The sequence below is a fragment of the Gymnogyps californianus genome, chromosome 2 (genome assembly GCF_018139145.2).
Source record: "Gymnogyps californianus isolate 813 chromosome 2, ASM1813914v2, whole genome shotgun sequence".
NCBI lineage: Eukaryota > Metazoa > Chordata > Aves > Accipitriformes > Cathartidae > Gymnogyps > Gymnogyps californianus.
Genome location: NC_059472.1, coordinates 9,792,997 through 9,813,361, shown reverse-complemented (window position 1 = coordinate 9,813,361; position 20,365 = coordinate 9,792,997). Strand labels below are relative to the sequence as shown.

Below are 20,365 nucleotides of genomic sequence, written 5' to 3'. Positions count from 1 at the left end.
CTCTGTGCTGTCACACAAATAATTTGCAGTATCGTCAGTCTTGGCCTCTCCTCCTTTTGAGGCAACCGAGTGAGTTGCCTCAAAGTGGTGAGCTTTATCTCCTACTGTACTTCAGCGTGTAGTCATTTTACAGCCTCAGACAACCCTTGTTTTGGTGAGAACTCAGACTGGTGATGGAGTTAAGAGCTAAGCTCTGGAAAGTGACTCCAGAGAATGTGATTAGTTCCTTGACTGGACAATAGACTCAGCTGTAGGCTCCAGACATGTCATTCAAGGTGTAATTCTGTCATCTGTTCATAGATGTCTTGTGCTGGTCAAGATACCATAGTGCATTTGAGCCCTCCAAATGGGACTGACAGATATGACATAGTGCATACAGGAGAATCTTGACCTCCTGGCTTGGGTGCAAGAGGTCAGGTGGATACCAACATGCAATTTATCTGTCTACAGTGCAGTCACCCGCTTGTGAGGAGGACACCTGAGGCTGTTTTAAGAGCCCGCAGCCAGTGGACTCAATGGAATCAGTGGGTTTAGGGCCAGATCCATCTCTTCTGTCTCCCAGATCCTCACATCTCGGCAGATAGCACACCTTAAAATCCTTTGGCTCTATTGACTAGCTTTTCCCTGGCTGTTACGGAGACCAGGCAACTAGCTTAGATGCATATAACCCTACTTGAAGCCATTAAAGGTGAGAAGAACCTACTCAATCTCCTTATGCCTTTGCTTTCACCCAAAAAGTATGGACAGTATTCCCTCCTTTCCCTGTCATTAACTCCCTACACAATTTATGTTCTAAATTCTTCCAGCCAGAGGTTTATTCTTGCCCCTTTCTGCAGGTAGCTGGCGCAGCAGAGTGGTAGCCTACAGCTACTATGTCTGGACATTCAGGGGTTAATCACAGCTCGGGGGAGAGATGCTGGCACCGTTTGTTAAAATGTAGGAATTTGAATCTCATCCAAATATCACACCAGAAAATGATCACACTTCTTCTAAAAAAAATTAAACCCTTTTTATTTGTATATTTATTTTTATATATAAAAGAAATACAAAAAAAAGAACACAAACAAAATGCTGATTATGGCAATTCAGTTTTGTCAGCCCCCTCTGCCTGGGCTGCTGCCTCAGATCCACCGGGAGTGAGCAAAGTCCTCCGGTTATAATGTCCTTTTATGATTCCAGAGTTATTGTTCTCATTAAGGATTTGCTTCTGCTTTTGCCTGTTAAGAGACTGTACAAGTCCTAATACAACAGCTGCTAATGAATACTGTCCAGTCAGTTTTCTTGGTTGTAAGATTAAAGGATTTGGTTGAACTCTTCCTAGAAGAAAATATGTTTTGATTTTTCCTTCCTGTTCACTGATACCTTTGACATAAATCTCTCCTCGGTAGTCGAAGGCAAATCCCCGGTCCTTCAGGATCAGATACGTTTCTTCAGGCACTTGTATTCTGTCACTAACACCTGTGCTGTCCATTCGACTTGCTAAATTAACCGTTTTGCCCCAGATATCATATTGGGGTTTCTTAGCACCGATAACTCCCGCTACGACAGAGCCATGGCTAATCCCTATTAAAAAAAAAATTAAAAAAAATTGAGAAGAGATAGCCAGTTAGACAAGAATGGATGAAAACCATATTTGCACTTAAGAACCAGATGAAGCCTGATTCAGATACACTTGTATCTAAGCTTAAGGAAGAGGTGTATATACAAAGAAAGTAAGAAAAAAAAGCCAGAAAAGCTAGAAAACATGAAAATTGATATCCACAGAGTTATTTTACAGGACGTCCGTCTCAGTGGAACCACAATACTTATGTATCATCTGTATTCTACACACTATTTCCAAAGCTCCTGCAAACTGATTCCTATGTAGTAGGAAAGATCTCTCTGGAAGGATCTTTCTGGGTCTGCACTTCTTGAAGGCAACCTTGTTAGTACTATACAGTCAAGAAATTACATTCTTATGTTCCATGAAGTGAAAATATTAAAGTATTCTACGAAGTTATTGAAAGACTGTATCTTGTAAGATTGTTGCATAAATTCAAGACAAGCAATAATAGAAGAGAATATTTTTTTCTACAGCAGTGATTTAAGAATACATTTAGTGACAGTGAAAGGCACATCTTTGAGAAAAGGATCTTAGTTTTTTATATTTTTTTTAAAGAATATTTTTTTAAATTGGTGATAGAAATTATTTCCAAATACTGTTGCATTCACGCTCTATGAAATCTTTACAAGTGATCCACACTTACTAAGAGTGGATGCATATTCCCTGAGAAATCTTGGGAACTGAGAGTTTTCTGTTCAAAACTGTTAGGAAGTGCAGATCACAGATAGTGATGCTGCGACTGATGAATATACTTCAGCTTCTTTATGGCAGGGTTGCCTGTAAAGGACATGTTTCTTCCAGGTGATTTTTGGTTTTGGCCAGTGATTCAGTCAACATGAGAAGCCATCAGATTTACTGCTTCTATGTGCCATATGTTCAGGCCATCTTTTCATGTCCAATCCTACTAGCTATCCAGGATATCCCCTCCAGGATAATAGGTTCCCCAGCACAGCAATTCAGAGCTGCTGCCACTGGTCAGGTCGGAACCGGAATTCAATTTTTGTGCAAAACCAAAGTACTACACACAGGGTTTAGGATAAGCTACTATTACCCCTTTACTGAAGAAGAATCTAAGACAGGGAGATTAATTAGAGATTGTGCAAGCCAGTATCAAGGTTGGGGTTAGGTCTGGGCTGCCCAGTTCACTTTTTGTGTTATATCTATGGGCTCTTGCGCAGACTTCTTAAAGACAGTAGCTTAATTATGCTTCCCATTCACAATTCACTAAAACTTAGAACTCCTGCAGTCCCCAAATCAGGGTTCATATTCTGCAAATGGAGTATTTCTTATTTCTAACTTAGCCTGGGATGAAGTAAATTTGAAAACAGAGGATACAGTATTTGGAGTCTCTTAAATTGTATATGTCCTTGCAGTGCTCCTGGGGTGCACTTACAGAGCCGGATCCTTGCAGACAAAACCTCATTTTATTTCTCATGTTTGAACTATGCTTACCAATACGGAGTTCAAAGTTGTTAAATGAATGCTTGTTGATCTCCTGTATGCTTTCATTCAGAGCTATGGAGAAGTCGGCAAGAGCACACAAATGCCCCCATTTGTCTTCACATTGCTGAGGAGTAAGTTATAAACCAATATGTTAGAAAAGTTTTGCATTTGCCCAGCTCCCACCCATCCCTACCAAGTGCCAAGTATCTGAATTTGGAATTTGTAAGAACAGTCTCAACGTACCCTACCTCTCTTGGATCTAGTATTATTAATGGTAATGCTTCCCATTTATATTACAATGCTTGCATACCTGGATACAGAGAAGCTTAGCGTGAAGTACCAAAGAAAGTAATTTCCTGTCAATAATCTGACAGGCAATCATGGGAATTAATAAGGCATATGAAATCTGTCTAAGGCTGAGAAGGAAAGTATAGAGAGGATTGAGATAGCTCAGGTTGAAGGGACAAAAACTAGTGAGTACCAGGGATGACTCAAGTAAGCAAGATGTAGAGCGAAAGAAGTGAAAGATGTAATTCTCCTTTGCCGAAACTGTCACCCAGGAAAAGCACCATTTCCAGTGCTCTCAGGATAGAATAGTGACAGGAACAACAGAGCAAGCCAGGCAACCTGGGACCAGTTAAGTGGGAGGGAAAAGGCTATTCTGTAGCTCATTAATCACCTCTGCTTAGAGCAGTCAAGTCACTCCCTGCTCCTTCCCCTCTGTTTCTTTCCTACAGGGCAGTCAATATACAGATAGGGACCAGGAGTGGTTTTTAGTCTTCCCAGAACACCAACAGAGCAGGAGATGAGGCAGGGACTCTCAAGGAAGGACAGGGAACTCCTTCATTGTTTCTCTGAGTAGGCAGTGGAGTAAGGAACAGCCGTGGTTTTGGCCCGATAGTGGTATGATGTCATCTCGTCTGTTCTGAAGCCAGGTAATGCTTTCATCAAACAAATTTCTAGTTCATAGGAAAGAAGCATTGCAAGCCCCTCCCTGGGTCATGCGGTCCAGCCCTTTGCAATTTTCATCATCCTCGGTGTTTAATACTGAACATAAACATCTCCCTGGCATCACCCTGTTCCGTTCACACCATGCTCAGTCCTTGTCCTCAGCCTCATTCAGTTCACAGCATGCCAACTTCCCTCAGCAGCCCTCACCTCTTAGATGCTGACAAGGTGACAGACATGTACGTATGAAGATAAGTATATTTAAAACATACATAAAAATTCCATTAGGCTATTATAGTTCAGGAAAAAGGATGAGTTAGTCTTGGAAAAGCAGTAAAGATTTTCTCCTTTTGAATTTTTACCCACATCAAGAGTCAAAAGAAGTGGTTAGGAGCTGTGTAGCTATAACAGCTACCTCCCTGATGTTCAGTCCTTCTTTACTCATCTCTGCACAGATGCATTTTGAGTTGGAACAAACAAAAATCTCATGCATGTCTAGTTTTGTGGATTTCTATCTGTCAGCATCACTTGTTACTCTGTAGGTGGGAGATGCGCAGCTAGTTACACTCCACATGTTTTATAATGTATTCTAAACAAACAATGGAAACTTTCTAGTTTATAAAGCTCATGCTAATCTGGCTTCTGCTTTTCTGGCAGTTGCAATGAACGTGGGCAGATCTGATTCCCACTCTGTGACTGATCTGGAGCAGCACACCCTCTTTTGTGGTGCTCTTCCTTGGGGAAAGGCACTGGTTGCCAAGCAAGACAGATTTCAACAACAGCCGGCTTCTCGCTGGATGTGTTTGAGAGCCTCATCTTACTCCTTTGGAGACCCCATTTCCAGGCATATTCTTGGGTGTAATTATGAATGGATTTCTCTCATCTGACTTATCTGAGGTTAATGGCTGTGACTGTGCATGTGTCCTCTGTGGCTGATTTTTCCCTCAGCTTGGTTTGCACCTCTGCAAGTGAGGGCAGCGTGCAGGCTTCTGGTTTTGTGACGTTCTTCAGTCGAACTGATGGATCTGCTTTCTTTTTCATGTATAGTTCATCGTGCTGTCTGTAGATATACAGCTACATCATCACAAAAAAGTATAAATGCAACCTTCCACTTGTGTAAGTATGCTGTCAGTTAATAGATCCTCTCTCTTCATAGATTATTGGGGGCTGTCAGCCACATTCCAGTCTGAGTTACAGTGGTAACTTTCGAGTAGGTCTGAACATTAGATAGACCTGCTCTAGAGTCACATCAGTGTGACAGAAAGGACTTTTTTTTTTTCTCTTCTATAAACCTAAATTTGAGGAAAGAATTCATAGGGTTCTTGTTCCGAGCACAAGATGGCATTTCAATTCATCAAGAAATGTAACTGTTGTCTGCCAGAAGCCCCAAATGTCTATTTTCTTTTAGCAAACACAACTCTATGAACATCACAAAGATAACACTAATATTCTCTAATATGAATGGTCAGACACACCAAAAGCTTTGCTTCTTAAAGAAAACTGTTTTCTTACCTGTTTTTCAGGTGATAATCCTGACACGGCCATGTATGTGCTGCCAATCGTTTTAATTTTTTCAATATCTTGAAATCTCTCTTCACCTAGTAACTAATACATATATAAAAAACCACTGTTACTTCTGTCATTCTTAATGCAAAATGCTTCCAAAGATGTCGAAATGAATCATTACACTCATGGTATCTTCCAGTTGGTCACAGTGCACAGTTCATTCTGGGTTCTGGGGCACACTGAGCTGGGATTCTCTGCAACAGCATGTGCTCACAAAGTGCATTCAAGCTAAGTTCTGCTGTGCTCTGTAAAGCTGTTTGGTAAATCGCATAATGGATAATATAAAAGACATGTATATTCCAGCCTAACTTAAATACAGATCAGTCCTGCATTTCCTGAGGTATAATCACTGAAAATTAGTGAAGGCAAACTCTCTGTGTATATATGTGTGAATATAAGAAGACTTGATCACTTAAAAGTGTTCTTAAATCTCTTTTGGAGGAACTCAGTTTGCAAATTAAGTGCTGTTACAGCAACAATTCAAGTGATGAGACCAGTGTTAAAGGGAATTCAGTCCACTTAACCATTTTAACCACCTTACACAGTCAATGAATGGAGGTAGATGCCTCCAAAGAACTTTTGTGAGAGATCAAGTCCTCCTGTATCCCATACTTCCCTCTACTTACTGTCAGACCTAACACTGGTATGTCCATTGGGTTATTCAGTCTGCACTTTTGTTATTTATTTTCCCCTTCTACAAAAAATACAGGGAACCAATGGGAATTGGTAAACACCTGTATCTGTTCGGGATAGCTATAGGTGCAAAGTAGGCATAATGAATCTGCAAGAGGAAGAATAAATTTAGTCTAGTGACTAAAGCACTGAATGGAGTGGGAGTGACAGTTTGGTCCCTATTCCAAGTCCATATTCACAGTTTAACTTAGGACTTTCCATGAAATAGAAGCCAGAGCCTTATATTCCTTGAGAGACCTAAGCAGAGTTCAGGTTGTGAACTCTATCAATGACAATAGAGCTTTATGTGAGATGTGGGCACGTATCACCTCATCACAGGCTTTAAAAATGTGTATTGCTAATGTTAATACCAAAATACCCTGGGAAACTTCATGATAAGCACTATCGTATCTAATAAATTTAGGTATCAATATGGTTAGGCAGTCCTGGAAGAAAAAAAAGAGTTCACAGAGAAAAGGAATTTCAAACTTTCAGTTCTAAAGGCTCAACTTAGTTGGGATTTAAATGAAAAAAATTCTTGCTGTGGTCAGGCAAAAATTTAATGAAGCATTTCCCCCTTTTTTATACAGTCATGCGTTCTTTTTGCATCTTGTGGGTTTGAATTTCCTGTCAATTAAAAACTAAAGGGATTATTTCATTCAAAGGGAGAAACATACCAAAGGCATAACATGAAATATCCCCTGCCATTGAACTAACCACAGCGTACGTCAGCCGGAGCGCCAGGGTCTTGGAAGCTTTGCTGTTCATGTACAGATATCTCACCATCTGTCTCTAATGGGAGCCTGCACAGCATTGCGCGCAGGGAATACAAAGCCATATGGTTAATGGTTCCCTTCCAAGTCAGGAAAGTCCAAAAACTTGACCTGCTTCTCATTTCTCTTCAAAGTGCCAGAAAAGCCCATTATCTACGTTTCCCTCCTACAAGGGCAGCTCTTCCAACTGCTCTCTTAAAGATCGTTTCTTGTAGCTCTGCTTTTGTGAACAGTCTGAGAGCACCAGGTGTGTGGGCAAGGGGAGAGAATGGTCTTGGTTAAAAACAACCTATATTTTAATTTTGAGATGGTTGCTGGAAGCAACAGCAAACAGCACAGTAGTTTAAAATGTATGATAAATATCTAAAATGACTCTTTTTAAGAAAGAAAGATCCTATTGGCTATGAGGCAATTTAGAAGAAATAATCTCAAGTTATCTTTTTCCTTCTCATTCATTATCATTTCCAAATCTCTATTTTTTTCCTGCTTTATCTTGTCTGTTAGATAGCTTCTTTCCTTCTTCAGATAATGGTTCATTGACCAATTACTTTCTTCGCAGTATGACAGAATGATGGATTTTTATATTGGGGAAAGATATTCCAACTCAGTCCTGAATCAGCTGCTATTTGTTACGACATTTTGAATAGGCTTGCTAATTTACCAAGGTAGTCCAGGTAATACCATTTTCAAACACTAGAATGTGATTGGTATCTGAAAAGCAACTAATGGCTCGATGCCGCAATTCATGTACAGCCAAGGTTATAGGGAGGTCAGGCCCTGGGATATACACATGCAATGAAACATGTACAAAGTAGTACAAAAGAGAATGTTCCAGGACATGGTACACAGTTGCAAAATAATCAGCGAAGTCTGAAAGCAGGATCCTGCGTTCTGCTGAAACCTCTATTTGTGGCAACATAATATATTAAAATCTGTTGTCATAAACACCGTGTAAATCACTGCAGGATAAAGAAAATGGGGGGAAAAAAGAGCCCATGAACTAGAAAGCTCTTATTAAAGCACAAATCCCAACTGTAACATCTCTAAGATACATAAATGATAGATTAAAAAGGCTAGAAAGTATATTACATACAAAAAAAAAAAAATCCTTCAAGACTCATAATCTTCAGGAGAAATGTTCCAATATTATTTTTTTGGTGCATCATCTCTAAGAATGGGAGTTTAGCCCTGTATGTGTCTTAAGACTACAGTCATAAAAAAATGGGTAATTATAAAAGTAGATTTGCAATGTTCATGTTTGTTTTTTGATGTATGAACTGTTCCTGTCAGCACCTCTGTGCTTGGGTACAAAATAGGAAATTATATATAGCTATATTCTATAATGATGCTATATGTCAAATTAAAAAAAAAATCTCCTTTTGCCTGTCCAGAAACCAACACCTCTCATTCTGCCTCGGGCAACAGGAAGCCTGGATAATTTGGAAATCAACAGATTTGTGAGTCATCAGGGAAAAAAAAAACTGAGTAAAGGCTGTGCTTTGAGAAGAGTCAATCACCTACTCCCTAAGACTGACTTTTGGACCAGGTTCCCCCAGCTCCCTAAGACAGACCCAGTCACAACCTGACTCCTCTGTGGGCTCCTACCCCGTGCAGTTGTTGGTGGCAGGTTCTGTTCCACCATTCACCATTTTTTGTTTGACTGGCTTTGTCTCTCTAACATAGATCCATTACCTGGAAAACAAAATAACAGATCTGGATTGTAAGTCTTCTGTTTTGTAGTAACAAGGAAACTCCTCTAAAAAGAAGAAAGAAATAACCCAGATCTCCTTCTCGTGCACATATCGCATTTTCCAGACCAGGTCAATTTGTATTTTTACCTTTGCTTTCATTCAGAAACATCTTCCTGGCCCTATGGACAGAGCATCCCTACCACTATTGTCTATGTAAGGAAAGGAGGGGACTCACAGTGTAGAATCTGATTTGAGATTAGGAACTCAATTCAGTTGTCTAAACATAGATGTCTAGTGTGATCTAGAGCATGCTTCCCTGAAAAACCTCCAGTGGCTTTCTCCAGAACAGCATGAGTTTTCTGACAGTGCAGTATGGGACCTGAAGATCCCATGTGGGTGTCTCAAATCACCTAGGATATCTCAAATGGCACCAGGTACCAATGTCTTACACTCCTGTGCTAAGATTTCTACATTTGGGTATCTCTGCAGAGGTGTTCACATGATGCTGAGGAGCAGTTTTCCGATGGCTAACAGATCTGCTCTGCTCTCAAACTGCATGTCTGCATTTTGCTTCCAGGGCTGTATTGAGACAGCAGGCAATCTTGGCAAGAAACATCACGAAAAACGAGGAATAGTGACATCATGTACTGTCAGTCAATAGTTACATGGAAACATTACTGGCCCTGAAACATCATATCTGAAATGACTTCTGGTTCCTTTTCCATGGGTGGGATTACTCACTTCAGTTGTTCTGTCTGGCATATCACCTTTCAGATTGCTTAGACAGAATAAACTAATGGCATGACCATGCTGGAAGTAGGTTAGCAGTCAGCAGGGGATCACATAATTTCATTTACTACCCGTACCAAGAACATGTCTATTATTCAGCTAAACATGTCTGGGACATAATACAGTCCCTAATTAGGTCCTTTATTAATTACAGAGCAGGTGTTAGGGGCCTCAATGTAGTACTGTGTTAGGGCTTTTGATGAAAACCTTGTCTTCAGTAATCACCACAGCAGCAATGGAATTTTGTTGTGAAGATTATATGAACGTGCATGACAAAATATCTTAAATTAATTCATAGCAATAGGCTTTGCATTAAGTTTGGCCATAATAATTTTAATCGGATCTGGAAAGAAAAACAAAACTCTTAATCAAGAAGCGTGCTGACAGCTATGCAAGATCTCAGAGATAAGAAGCAGGTATCTATACGTACAGGGAAAGCAGTGCAGGAGCTTAGCATGTTACAGAGCTCTTCTCATAGGAGAGCAGTTTTGTTTTCTACTAAAATGCACAGGGATGCATCCCCTGTGAATTCTATTTCCCAACTCTTCTATTCCACACTCCTGAAAACTGCTTGCAGCGTATAGGTTAAAATTCCCCATGCTAGGTAATTTTGGCCTTACTTTTGCACCTTTCCTAGTTTTAAAGTTTTTTCGAAGCTCTTCGTTGGTCTATGCTTTGTCCCCTTTCTTAATTCCTCTTGGGCTCATTGCAGGACATGACAGCACCTGTCTAAGCTTCCTTACTAACTAGTTGGCAGAGCATACAATACCAAGTATGCAACTTGCTCCTGACTTCTTCTTCACTTTCCAGGTTTTCCTTGCTTCCACCTGGCAATAGCTACATTGGGGATCTGACTTTTATCTTATCCCCTCCTCAGCTCCCTTTCTGAAATTAACTGGACAGGATACCTAAATAAATTATTTTTCCTTTCCATGTCCTTTCCATTTATTTTTTTTTAAATTTCCCTTCAGCTCTGAATTCCTCAGTAAAGCAAGCAGCTTTACCTCATTTACCTCTGTATAACATACCTGAGCAGACAAGTCTCCTCAGTTAATATGTCGCTACCTTTCATTCTCTACCCAATATTTGCTTCTGAGCTGTGCGCTTCACATTTAACTTGACACCGCTTTACCTTTAACATTCGTTGAGTCCATTCAACCAATGTCTTCAAAACAACATTTTTATCTGTTTGGATTTAAGACCACTGCTTTCCAGAACTGTTGCAAATACCTTCATCCTTCTTTCTTCTACAGAACTGAGGCATGTTCTACTTCTAGATACACTGGAGTAGATTGTGCTTTTATTTATGCATGTTAATACTCAAGTAACTATTTATTTCAGTCTTTATCTCATTAGGTCATTCAGACAAAAGTTTGGCAAGACTAAGTGCAAAAAAGCAAAATAGACAATTGTAATTGGAGTAATAAATCAGACAATTATGGGAAGCAGAATAGTTATTAAATTTGATAATTTAGGATGACATTTGCTATTTGGGAACTCATTGTTTAAGCACTCTCAGATTTTCTCTAGTAGCTGGTATTACCTCATCAAAGTCTGCAATGATTTCATTCAGCAAGCGCAGACATTCTACTCCTTGGTTATTCATCTCAGTCTGGGAATAGAAGTCAGCAAATCCAGGAATAGAAGCAAACATCACACCAACAGCATCATAGGACTGAGAGTATAATTCCTAAAAGAACAATGAAGAAAAATGAGTTGAAGTGGTCATATAGGAAGAGAACATAACTGGCTACAATTAAAATAGGTTTCTTATTTTTTCCATGCATAATACCTTAATATCTGAGGTTAGCATTAGTATATTAAGTGTTAGCCAAGTTCAACAGGAGGAGGCTGACAGCTCTCACATCTTTATCACGGATTATATGCAGGGTTTGCCCTTTCTTTGAAAGCCTGCTCTTTCTGCTTCTGAGGTCAGGGGGCTACACCAGCAAAAAAGAAATAGTTTTTTTCATTTTGATTTATATGGGGAACCACTTGAAGAAATGAACGATTCATTTGCAAGTATGAATACCAGAGAATCAAACACTGTTAGGCAAGTAAAAGGAACCTGATGTTTATTATTTATTATTGTCTAAGTCTGTCTTATGAATGTTTGCAGCTGACAATATATTTCTAAATTTGTTGATTAACAAGGATCAGATGGGACCATTTAAAATATCTAATATGACCTCTTTGTAAAGAGTCCTCTCAGTTACCACATTTTCTGGTGGATAATTTATACTTCACACTACTGCAGCTCTTTACAAGTTTATTTATTCACAGCTTTTCAGAAAGCCCTTACTCTGTGGTAAACTGTGGTTCTCCTGAGGTGACTATGGAGCTATTTGGTTGCCTGGCTCTGGGAGAGGTTCCTGTTATTAGGGTTTGAAGGGAGGGAGAAACAGAAGTGAGGGTGATAGTGGAGTTACTGGGGACAGAAAGCAGCTTATAAGGGATCGGACACAGGAAGCTATTAGGATAAAGTATGCCCTGGGATAAGCTTCCACTTACATTATTCACGTAATTCACTCTGGTACTGAATGACAGATTTATTTATGGATGGGTTCTTGTCATTATATATGTGAAAATGCAGTCAGTTCTTCTCTGAACCCAAACAAATTTTTAGGAACAAAATTAATTTCAACTTTAAAAATGCCAAGGACAGAGCCCCCCCCACCCCCCGCCAACTCCTGGCATGCTTTTCTAGTGGCTAATATACCACAACCATATGCATTCTCTTTTGTTTAATTTTTATCTAGCTTCAAATTCTGTAGTTTTACCCAATGGCAGATACTTTCATTTCTGTTCTAGGACTTCTCTTATGACATTCTGACCTGGAGTAATTGCTTCTCAATGTTCTTGTTAGTGTACTTTAGGAAATTTTAGTGCTTTGTCTTATGATAAAAGGACTTACTGCTGGATGCCATACACCTGATGTGAACACCTCAGGCTCCTCTTCTTCTTTCATCCTGCTTCTCCCTAGAAAAGCATCCTGAATCCCTGCCCTGCACTTTGCTATGCTGCTAATGCTGCTATTTATCTAGACTCTTTAACAACATGTCCTACAGTAAAAGGGGGAAGATTCTGCTAGTTTCCAAAGACACTACAAGGCTTTGATTGAGAAAAAACATGATTAATTCCCTTCCTGCCCTTATACTTTCTTTCACTGAAGAACATCTGCAAGGTCACGGAAGCCATACTCTAAGGACACTCATTTCCTTTCATAGGTATAGTAGAAAGTAATATACATGTTACTTCGTGGATGCTTATGGAAGACTAGACAATATGGGACAGGAGAAGCATGTACACACTCAGGCATACTCTGTCCTCAGATCATGAAGACAGAAGACAACTGGCTGAGCCTTCAGCTGCTCTGTTTTTCTATTTTTGGTAAGAAGCATCAAGACAGAAATAATACATCCATGAGAAAATGCTTACAGTACACATTTGGGAATTCATTTTTTGAGAGCAGAGAAATTAACTTAATGACCAGACAAGAACTGCAGGATTGATTGTACCGAAATCTGGTAGATGTTACAGCCAGCCGGCTCGTGCATAAATCATCCCCAAGTATAGTCACTCTGGAAATTGCCTTACAAAAAGCAGAGGTGGTGGAATTGAATTCAGTGGCAAATTATTGAAGCATCAGCAGTGATCCATGGGGCATCTGTTTGCTTCTGAAGATTATTATGCATGTGAGTGTATGTGAATGAATGTGTAAGAGAGGACAAGTATTCCCTGAAAATCCACAGTGCAGATACGCCAGCACACACTCATGGTTGGTATTGGGGTCTGCTCCATTTGCAATGAAGCATTTTAACTTGGTTGCTTTCACACACACTTTTTCTCATCTGCAGAGCAGTGTTTTCATGGCAGGTTAATACCCACAGAGTGTAAAATTCCTCAAGAGGCTAATTTCTAAAGTGCCTTTTCTTGTAGCTTCTCACTATGTCGTCCTTCCCTAGGTGATATTTGAAATCACATCTTCAGAACACAACGATTCCTCATGTGCAGTCTAATTCATCTGGCTACATCTATTTCCAAAAAGTACAACCAGAAAAGGATAGCCTTGATTCCTTTTGCTGCACAATGAATAGATAGGTCGGTGCTGACAACCTGAATCTTGCAACATTTGTAACCTCTTCATTTTGAAAGATAATTCCAATATTACATGAAAAAATTCCAGTTTTGTCATACAATATCCTTTATTCACAGATAATATTATAATATGCATTTGCCTTATTTCAGATAAGGAGTAAGTGACTTACTGCTGCTTTCAGAAACAAATTCTGGACTTTCCTTTATCCCTTCAGCAACTTTTCTTCAAACTCTGTCGTAGGAATAGCCAGAGACTCCATTATCAAGCTTTTCTTTGTGTACTACAAACACTCTTTAGGAACATAGCCACAAACTAAGTTTCTGAAATGGGTGTTTTGTTAACTGCCCCAAAGAGGCAATTCAGGGGCAATATGAAACGGGAAAAATGTTCTCTTGGGTCTGAAGATGGGAGAGGCTCAGGTCTGTTGCAGCCTGTTGCACAGATTCTTTCCATAATAACTGGCAGGGCTGTAATAATACTTCTGCAATATTGGGCTATCTTAAGGTTGCACAAGCATTCTGTCAAATTCACATATCTTTTTTAGGAATACAGATTTTTCATAGACTCATAGGTTGGAAGGGACCTCTGAAGGTCATCTAATACAGGTCCCACTCAAAGCAGGGCCAATTAGGTCAAGCCTCTCATGGCTTTGTTCAGTTGAGGGTTGAATATCTTCAAGACTGGCAATTTCACAAGCTCTCTGAGCAATGAGCACTTTCCCGGGGATTTTTTTTTCCTTTGTATCTAACTAAGATTTTTCTTCCTGCAACTTGTGTCATTGCCTCTTGTCCTTCCACTTGCACACTGGAGAAGAGTTTGGCTCTGTCTTCTCTATAAACACCCATTAAATGAAGACAACAATAAGATCCTCTTTCAGCATTTTCCTCTTAAGTTGGAATGAACCCGGTGCTCTCAGCCTCTCCTCATATGTCGTGTGCCCCAATCCCCTAATCATCTTGGTGGCCCTCTGCTAGACTTGCTCTAGTAGGTCCATGTGTCTCCTGTTGGTGAGCCTGAACCTGGAAACACCACTCCAGATGTGGTCCTAGAAGTGCAGAACCCTTTACTTTAAAATATGAATGTTTTTTTAATGTGGATCAGATACCAAATATTGGCAGTATTTGTGTAATGAATCCTGTTGAGATCTAAGTTCTAACAATTTGCTAACAGATCTGCTTTTCTTTTGCTAATTAGACAAAAGTATCAGAAATAAAACTGATACATACTTCATTGTCCCGATCCTTCTCCAGGAAGTGACGGGCAACATGACTGGGTAAAATATTCCGTAGCATATTTTCGTTGTGCTCCCTTAACTCCTTCATTTCATTGATTTCTTCTTTTGCTTGAACACGCCACAGAAAATCCAGCCTTGCTGTGTATTCAAGCTGTAGTTCCAGAAAGAAAAAAAAGGCAAAAATAAAACCTGACAAGATAAGAATAGAGATTGTATTGTCATCCTGGCAGGCTGCTCCTGCCATGTAACCGCCTTCAGTACTGCTGAAGATCTTTGACTCTGAAAGAATTTGATTTCATTGCCAGAAAAAGAGATTATTTCTTTGCCTTGTGTGTGGTGAGTGTCTCAGAGGAATCTTGGGCAAAATAATATTTGTCATATTACTGCTATGGTCAGTGGCTAGAAAATGTCACAAAATTATTTTCCTTTTAAACACCTCTTTATTAGTTAGATAATGGAGTCAGACAGGAAATAAAGTATTGGAAGATATTGGTATTGGTATGAAATAAATATACTGCCCTTTTCCTATGTATTTTCAAATGAAATGGGTTTCATGAGAAAATAGCGCAAGGGTCATTCTGAACACTTTGCTAGTTTACTAGAGGTAGTTTACTTCTCAAGGATAAGCATCTTTCAGCAAAACTGTATGTAACAGCCCAACACACTCCCAAAGAGGACTTTCAAATCTGTGGCACCAAAAGGAGGTATTTCTACTGTTGGGATATGCAGTTATTTGCAATTTAAGTCTTCTAAAAGACAATGAAAGACATGCTATTTGATACCACCTTGAATACTCTGTCCCTGATATATTGTGGATCCAGAGACTGCAATCACAGTTTAGTACGTGCACAGTGGCAGTGCCTGATACCATCAGCCACAAACCAAAGTTAAATGTTTTTCAGTGCTGTATGTGTACAGAACAAAAGGAAGATTCTTGCACAGTGCAGCTTATATATGCTATATATACGTATTGTGTAATTTTATATATATATAAAAGTTCATATTCATATATACATAAATGACAACTGTCTGCTAGTTGAAGTGGGGAACATGTCGAAATATGATGTTGCTTGCCTGAGAGGCACATGTGTGTCGGCACATGGACAAGACCAACACTGCCAGAACTTTTGGGTGCATTACACTGAAGGAGAGTTTTAAGCAGATTTTAAGGCAGATGATACTGTAGCTTGCACAACGGGTGACTTATTAAGGTACAGCCTTATTGAAAATGATGGAAATATATCTGTGTGCAGTAAACTGAAAAAGAAAATATATTTGTGAGGCTTGAGATGCTCTAACCAGAGATAATAATCAAACGCCCAGCAGAGAAGCTTATTATACCAGCAAAAAGATGTATTTTACAATTGGGAGAGACATTAAATGATTTGCCAAAAGGTGCTGGGATTAGGGAGGTGATTGGGATATAATTCATGTACCAAGCTGAAATAAAGAGCAAGCCTGCAGTGGGTGGGAGTGAATAAGAGCGGGTTCAGGCATTGTTTAGTGACTCATCTTGTTCACATTTTTCGTCACCAGCAGTGACCAATGGCAAACTGTTCAGAAGAAAATGCAAAGCACCTTGCAAGAGGGCTTATAGGTTGACTGTATTCCAGGGAGCTTTCCTTCCTAAAAGCTAAAAGCGAGCCTGTCTTCATATAAACTTCCAAACCTTGTATGCAATTTGGCAGTGATTTACTTGCCCTCTGGATGCTATTGCCACCTTTATAAACAATTAATCTCTTTCCTGGTTCTAATATTTTGATCTTCCATCTTGTGACTATTAATTCCCTAAATTAACTGCACCAAAAAAACTGTCAGGAAAAAGCATTTTTAAATCATTTTTTCCAACATTTTTCAGTTTCCTTCCCCGTTCCTTTTGTGCTAGAAGACAGAGCCCATACCAGATCATAACTGACTCTACTAGCTGACTGAGAAGGCAACATTGACTATAATTTTGCAGGGAGTTCTGAAGGCATTTTACAGATTGGCTTGGAGCAGGAGCTGCTGGTGGATTCTGAGTTCTTTGATGCTTCAGATGTTTAATGCTACTACAATAAGAGCTTTGTAAAAAACTGTAGTACAGTTTTTCACAGCTGATTTTTTTATGCTGCTGTACAGGAAAATTTCAAATCCCTAAACCTAGCTCAGAATAGCAGGAGCTAATCTTTACATTTTAGATAACGTCTTTCTGGTTATTTATAAACACATTGTAACATTAAATATTTTTCTTGCACCATCAGTGGACAACTGAGATGACACTGTCATTTCAGAGATAAAAGGGTGTGCTACATATGATGTTTGAAAATAGAAAATTTTAAGAAGATGCTTTGCTGAGTTCTGATATTTGTTAAAACTAACAAAATTATAGGGTTGAGTTTTGCGTTTATTTTTTGATTGTGTATAGAAATGTTCCTGGGCACAGTGGTACCAATAAAAATGACTGCAACATAAATCTTGAAATGTCCAGGTTTTCTTGCCCTGATATGTAGCTCTACGAAACACCCCTAATTCCAATAGTGAGTGAAGAAAATAGAGACGATGTATTACACAGAATGCCTAACACTACCTGTGTCCTCTAAATGCTGTACAACCCAACCACTCTGCAGACAATTGCCACATGCAAGGAAAGCACAAGGTACGGATCGGTGTTTAAGGGACAGCATATTCTTCCTTAGAGAATGAGAAAAGAGGATTTACATCCCAAAGGGACACTTTCAACCACCGAAAACAGTCTAACTCCGGATAAAACAAGCAAAGATCCGTTCTTCACTACACTAAAATCTGAATATGGAAAGGATAATGAAGAGACCTGAAGCATAATACCAGAATTAGGTATGTCTCTTCCTCTCTTTTTCTCTTTCAACTGGAACAATCTCCTCTTCGCATTTCCTCATTCCTCCCCTTTTTCCCAAGCATGAAGAGGGTTCAGAGGGTCATGCTTGCTGCAGATAAATTGCTGTGTAGGGGTGTCAGTCCTTCCTCCCTTCCCACAAGACTCTGTAGAGCTAAGCTACAGCCCTGACATCCAGAGGTTATTAGGTACACAGCTGTCTGTGCCTGCCCTGTCAAAGTTCAAGTCTTCCTTTGTACCAAAGAGCCTCAGAAGCAGAGGAGCAAACCAGTCAGTCAGTCAATACTTGCCTACACCAGAACACTCATCTGGTGTAGGCAAGATCTACTCTCAGATCTACAATCTGAAAGAAACCAGAGAGGATTTTGCCCTCTGTTTTATAAGGCCTCTTTTTAGGTCTAGTTGGAGTGGAGGGAGGCGGGGGGACTGAGTCTGGTGTGGGTAGTTTTATTCCCCCTTTGCAATTGTTAAGACCTTGCCTTTTAAAGCCATGGCATAAGGTTTCACTCAGGGTTAATAAGCTATTTATATTGTCCATTTTCACTAGAGATGTATTTCTAGTAAGGAAGACTGTATATGGTATTGTATTTTGATAAGATTTCAAGGGATAGTTTATGTTCATACAAAATGTTCTACTTAACTCGTTAAAAAGATAAAGCAGTAAATGAACACATTTTACAACAGAATAAGTCTAGCCTCGAAATTATCCGTAACAGTTCTTTCATGTGCTTTTTCTCAAGTTTAGTTTGCAGAAACACTGCTGTAAAATATGTATTACTTGTGTTAAAAAGATGTGCTTCTAGTGAAATTGAATTTCTAATAGGTAATTAGTCTATTTAGCCTGATGTCATGTAACAGTAACACAACTACTTTTAATTATGGGTTTAGCACAAGAGACCCTTGAGATTTATTGGCTGAAGTACTGGTAAGATTTTAAGAAAGCTCGGAGTCAAATTACAGTCTTACACAATTTTTCTTGACTCTAACTTAAAATTCTGGTGCAAAAGTGGGGATTAACTTTAAATCACAATGGATAAAGAACAGTAGTTTGCTGTTCAGAAATTAAAGGCCCATAAATTTAATCTTACAAAAGTAATCTTTTTTGGAAATCCACCTAGAATGAGGCAAGTTTTAAGCTATTCTACTGTGCTGGAGGACAGCTTTATTGGACTTACTGTGCTCCCCATCAATCCAGATTATTGAAGAAATTTTTTTTATTGTGTTCTGGAGGAAATTTTTACATATTTTTTAGTTGGCATTTATACAGAGACCTTTAGGTTAACTGTATAATAAGAAATTAAAGAATACAAGGAGATGTTCCTGAGCACTGCCGTTGGATATTGTTAAATTGACAGACTGGGCCTATGAATTGTTTGGGAGAACATGCAGGAGTCAGCACATCTCAGGGACCATTTCCAAGGGTAGTTTGAGTGCAGCCACCCTGTTTTATGGAACAAGGAATATTAATAGGGTGGAAAAAGACTGTGCTGTGCTAACAGGCTTCTGGTCTGGAAAATACTCTTAAACACCCCAGATCAGGCTTTTGTAGAAGCCATATTTTTACACTCAGAATTGTGATCTTGAAGACCATTGCCTGGATTCTGCCTAATCCTTGCTCTACCTAAACTCCTTTAGTGTTTTCTTTCTTAGTACTTACTCTCACTTTAGATGATTACCAACCCTTAGATTTGTATCTTTGCATATGTTAAGAATCATTGGGAATATTATAAGGCTTATCACGAATTTTGGATGTTCAGTTCTTATTTGTTGCATATTTTTCCTAAACGGGCTTTATGTCTTGATAAAGATATGTTGAAGTACATTGTTTTCCATCAAACTTAAATCTGGGCACAAAGTGCATTTCATCCCTTGCTTCCCCTAGTCACTCATTCCTCATTTCCTCAAAAAGAAGATACAAAGGAAGAAAACTAGAATATTTAGGTGTTGCCTTCTTTTTGCTCTCCTATGGAAGGAATGGAGCCTGTAGGTACCTGCACAACTTATAAACTTATTGTAATATTGTAATAAAGTGTGTAATATTGTGTTATTTGTCACAGCAACATTCCTCTCTTACCGTCTCACTCAAATTAGGATTGAGAAATGCTGGTATTAATCAGCCTAATGCTCTTTAAGGGAAGATCTTTAAGCAAGTTGAACATGCAGGACAATGTCTAAAGGCAATTGTGGTTGCTGCTTCCTTTAATGCAGTGGTCCTGTTTGCCTTTATGTAAACAGAAACTGCCTGAAATCAGCATAGAGGTTGCCAACCAGGAGTGCTGTGGAGAAAACACCCTGCTTTAGGTGGCTTTTACTCAATGCATTTGTTGTTTTAAATCTTAATTTGTCATACTTCACTCTCCCTGTGCACTGTATATGGATTCTTGAAATAAGCACTTTCTCAGTTCCTCCTCGAGGATATCAGTCCTAAAGCTCTGAGGCCGCCAAATCCTGGTTATGATCTAGGTCTAAGTGAAAGAATTCTTGTAAGTGGTGCATGACCCAAAGCAGTTAGTGTTGGTGCTTAACCACAAACTTTCCTCATTTCCTCAAATCTGTTGTTTTTTCTCTATGAACATACTAAGCTATTTCATGGGAGTTTTATTATTTACTGTTTGTTATTCCCTTTCTTCATTTTGATTTTATGCCTACTCAAGTGCACCGAAGCAGTCAGATGCCACTGGAATTGTACATGTACC

At 39.2% G+C, this 20,365-nt stretch overlaps 1 protein-coding gene across 1 annotated transcript in view; it reads right to left on the bottom strand.

Moving 5' to 3' along the window:
• Positions 1-1,075: 1,075 nt before the first annotated feature.
• The window catches only part of ADCY8 (adenylate cyclase 8), a 132,667-nt gene continuing 113,377 nt past the window's right edge, over positions 1,076-20,365 (bottom strand). The window contains 5 exon segments of the mRNA XM_050892925.1: positions 1,076-1,563; positions 3,056-3,170; positions 5,507-5,599; positions 11,029-11,175; positions 14,811-14,969. Of these exon segments, the coding sequence (XP_050748882.1) occupies positions 1,076-1,563; positions 3,056-3,170; positions 5,507-5,599; positions 11,029-11,175; positions 14,811-14,969 (1,002 nt within the window).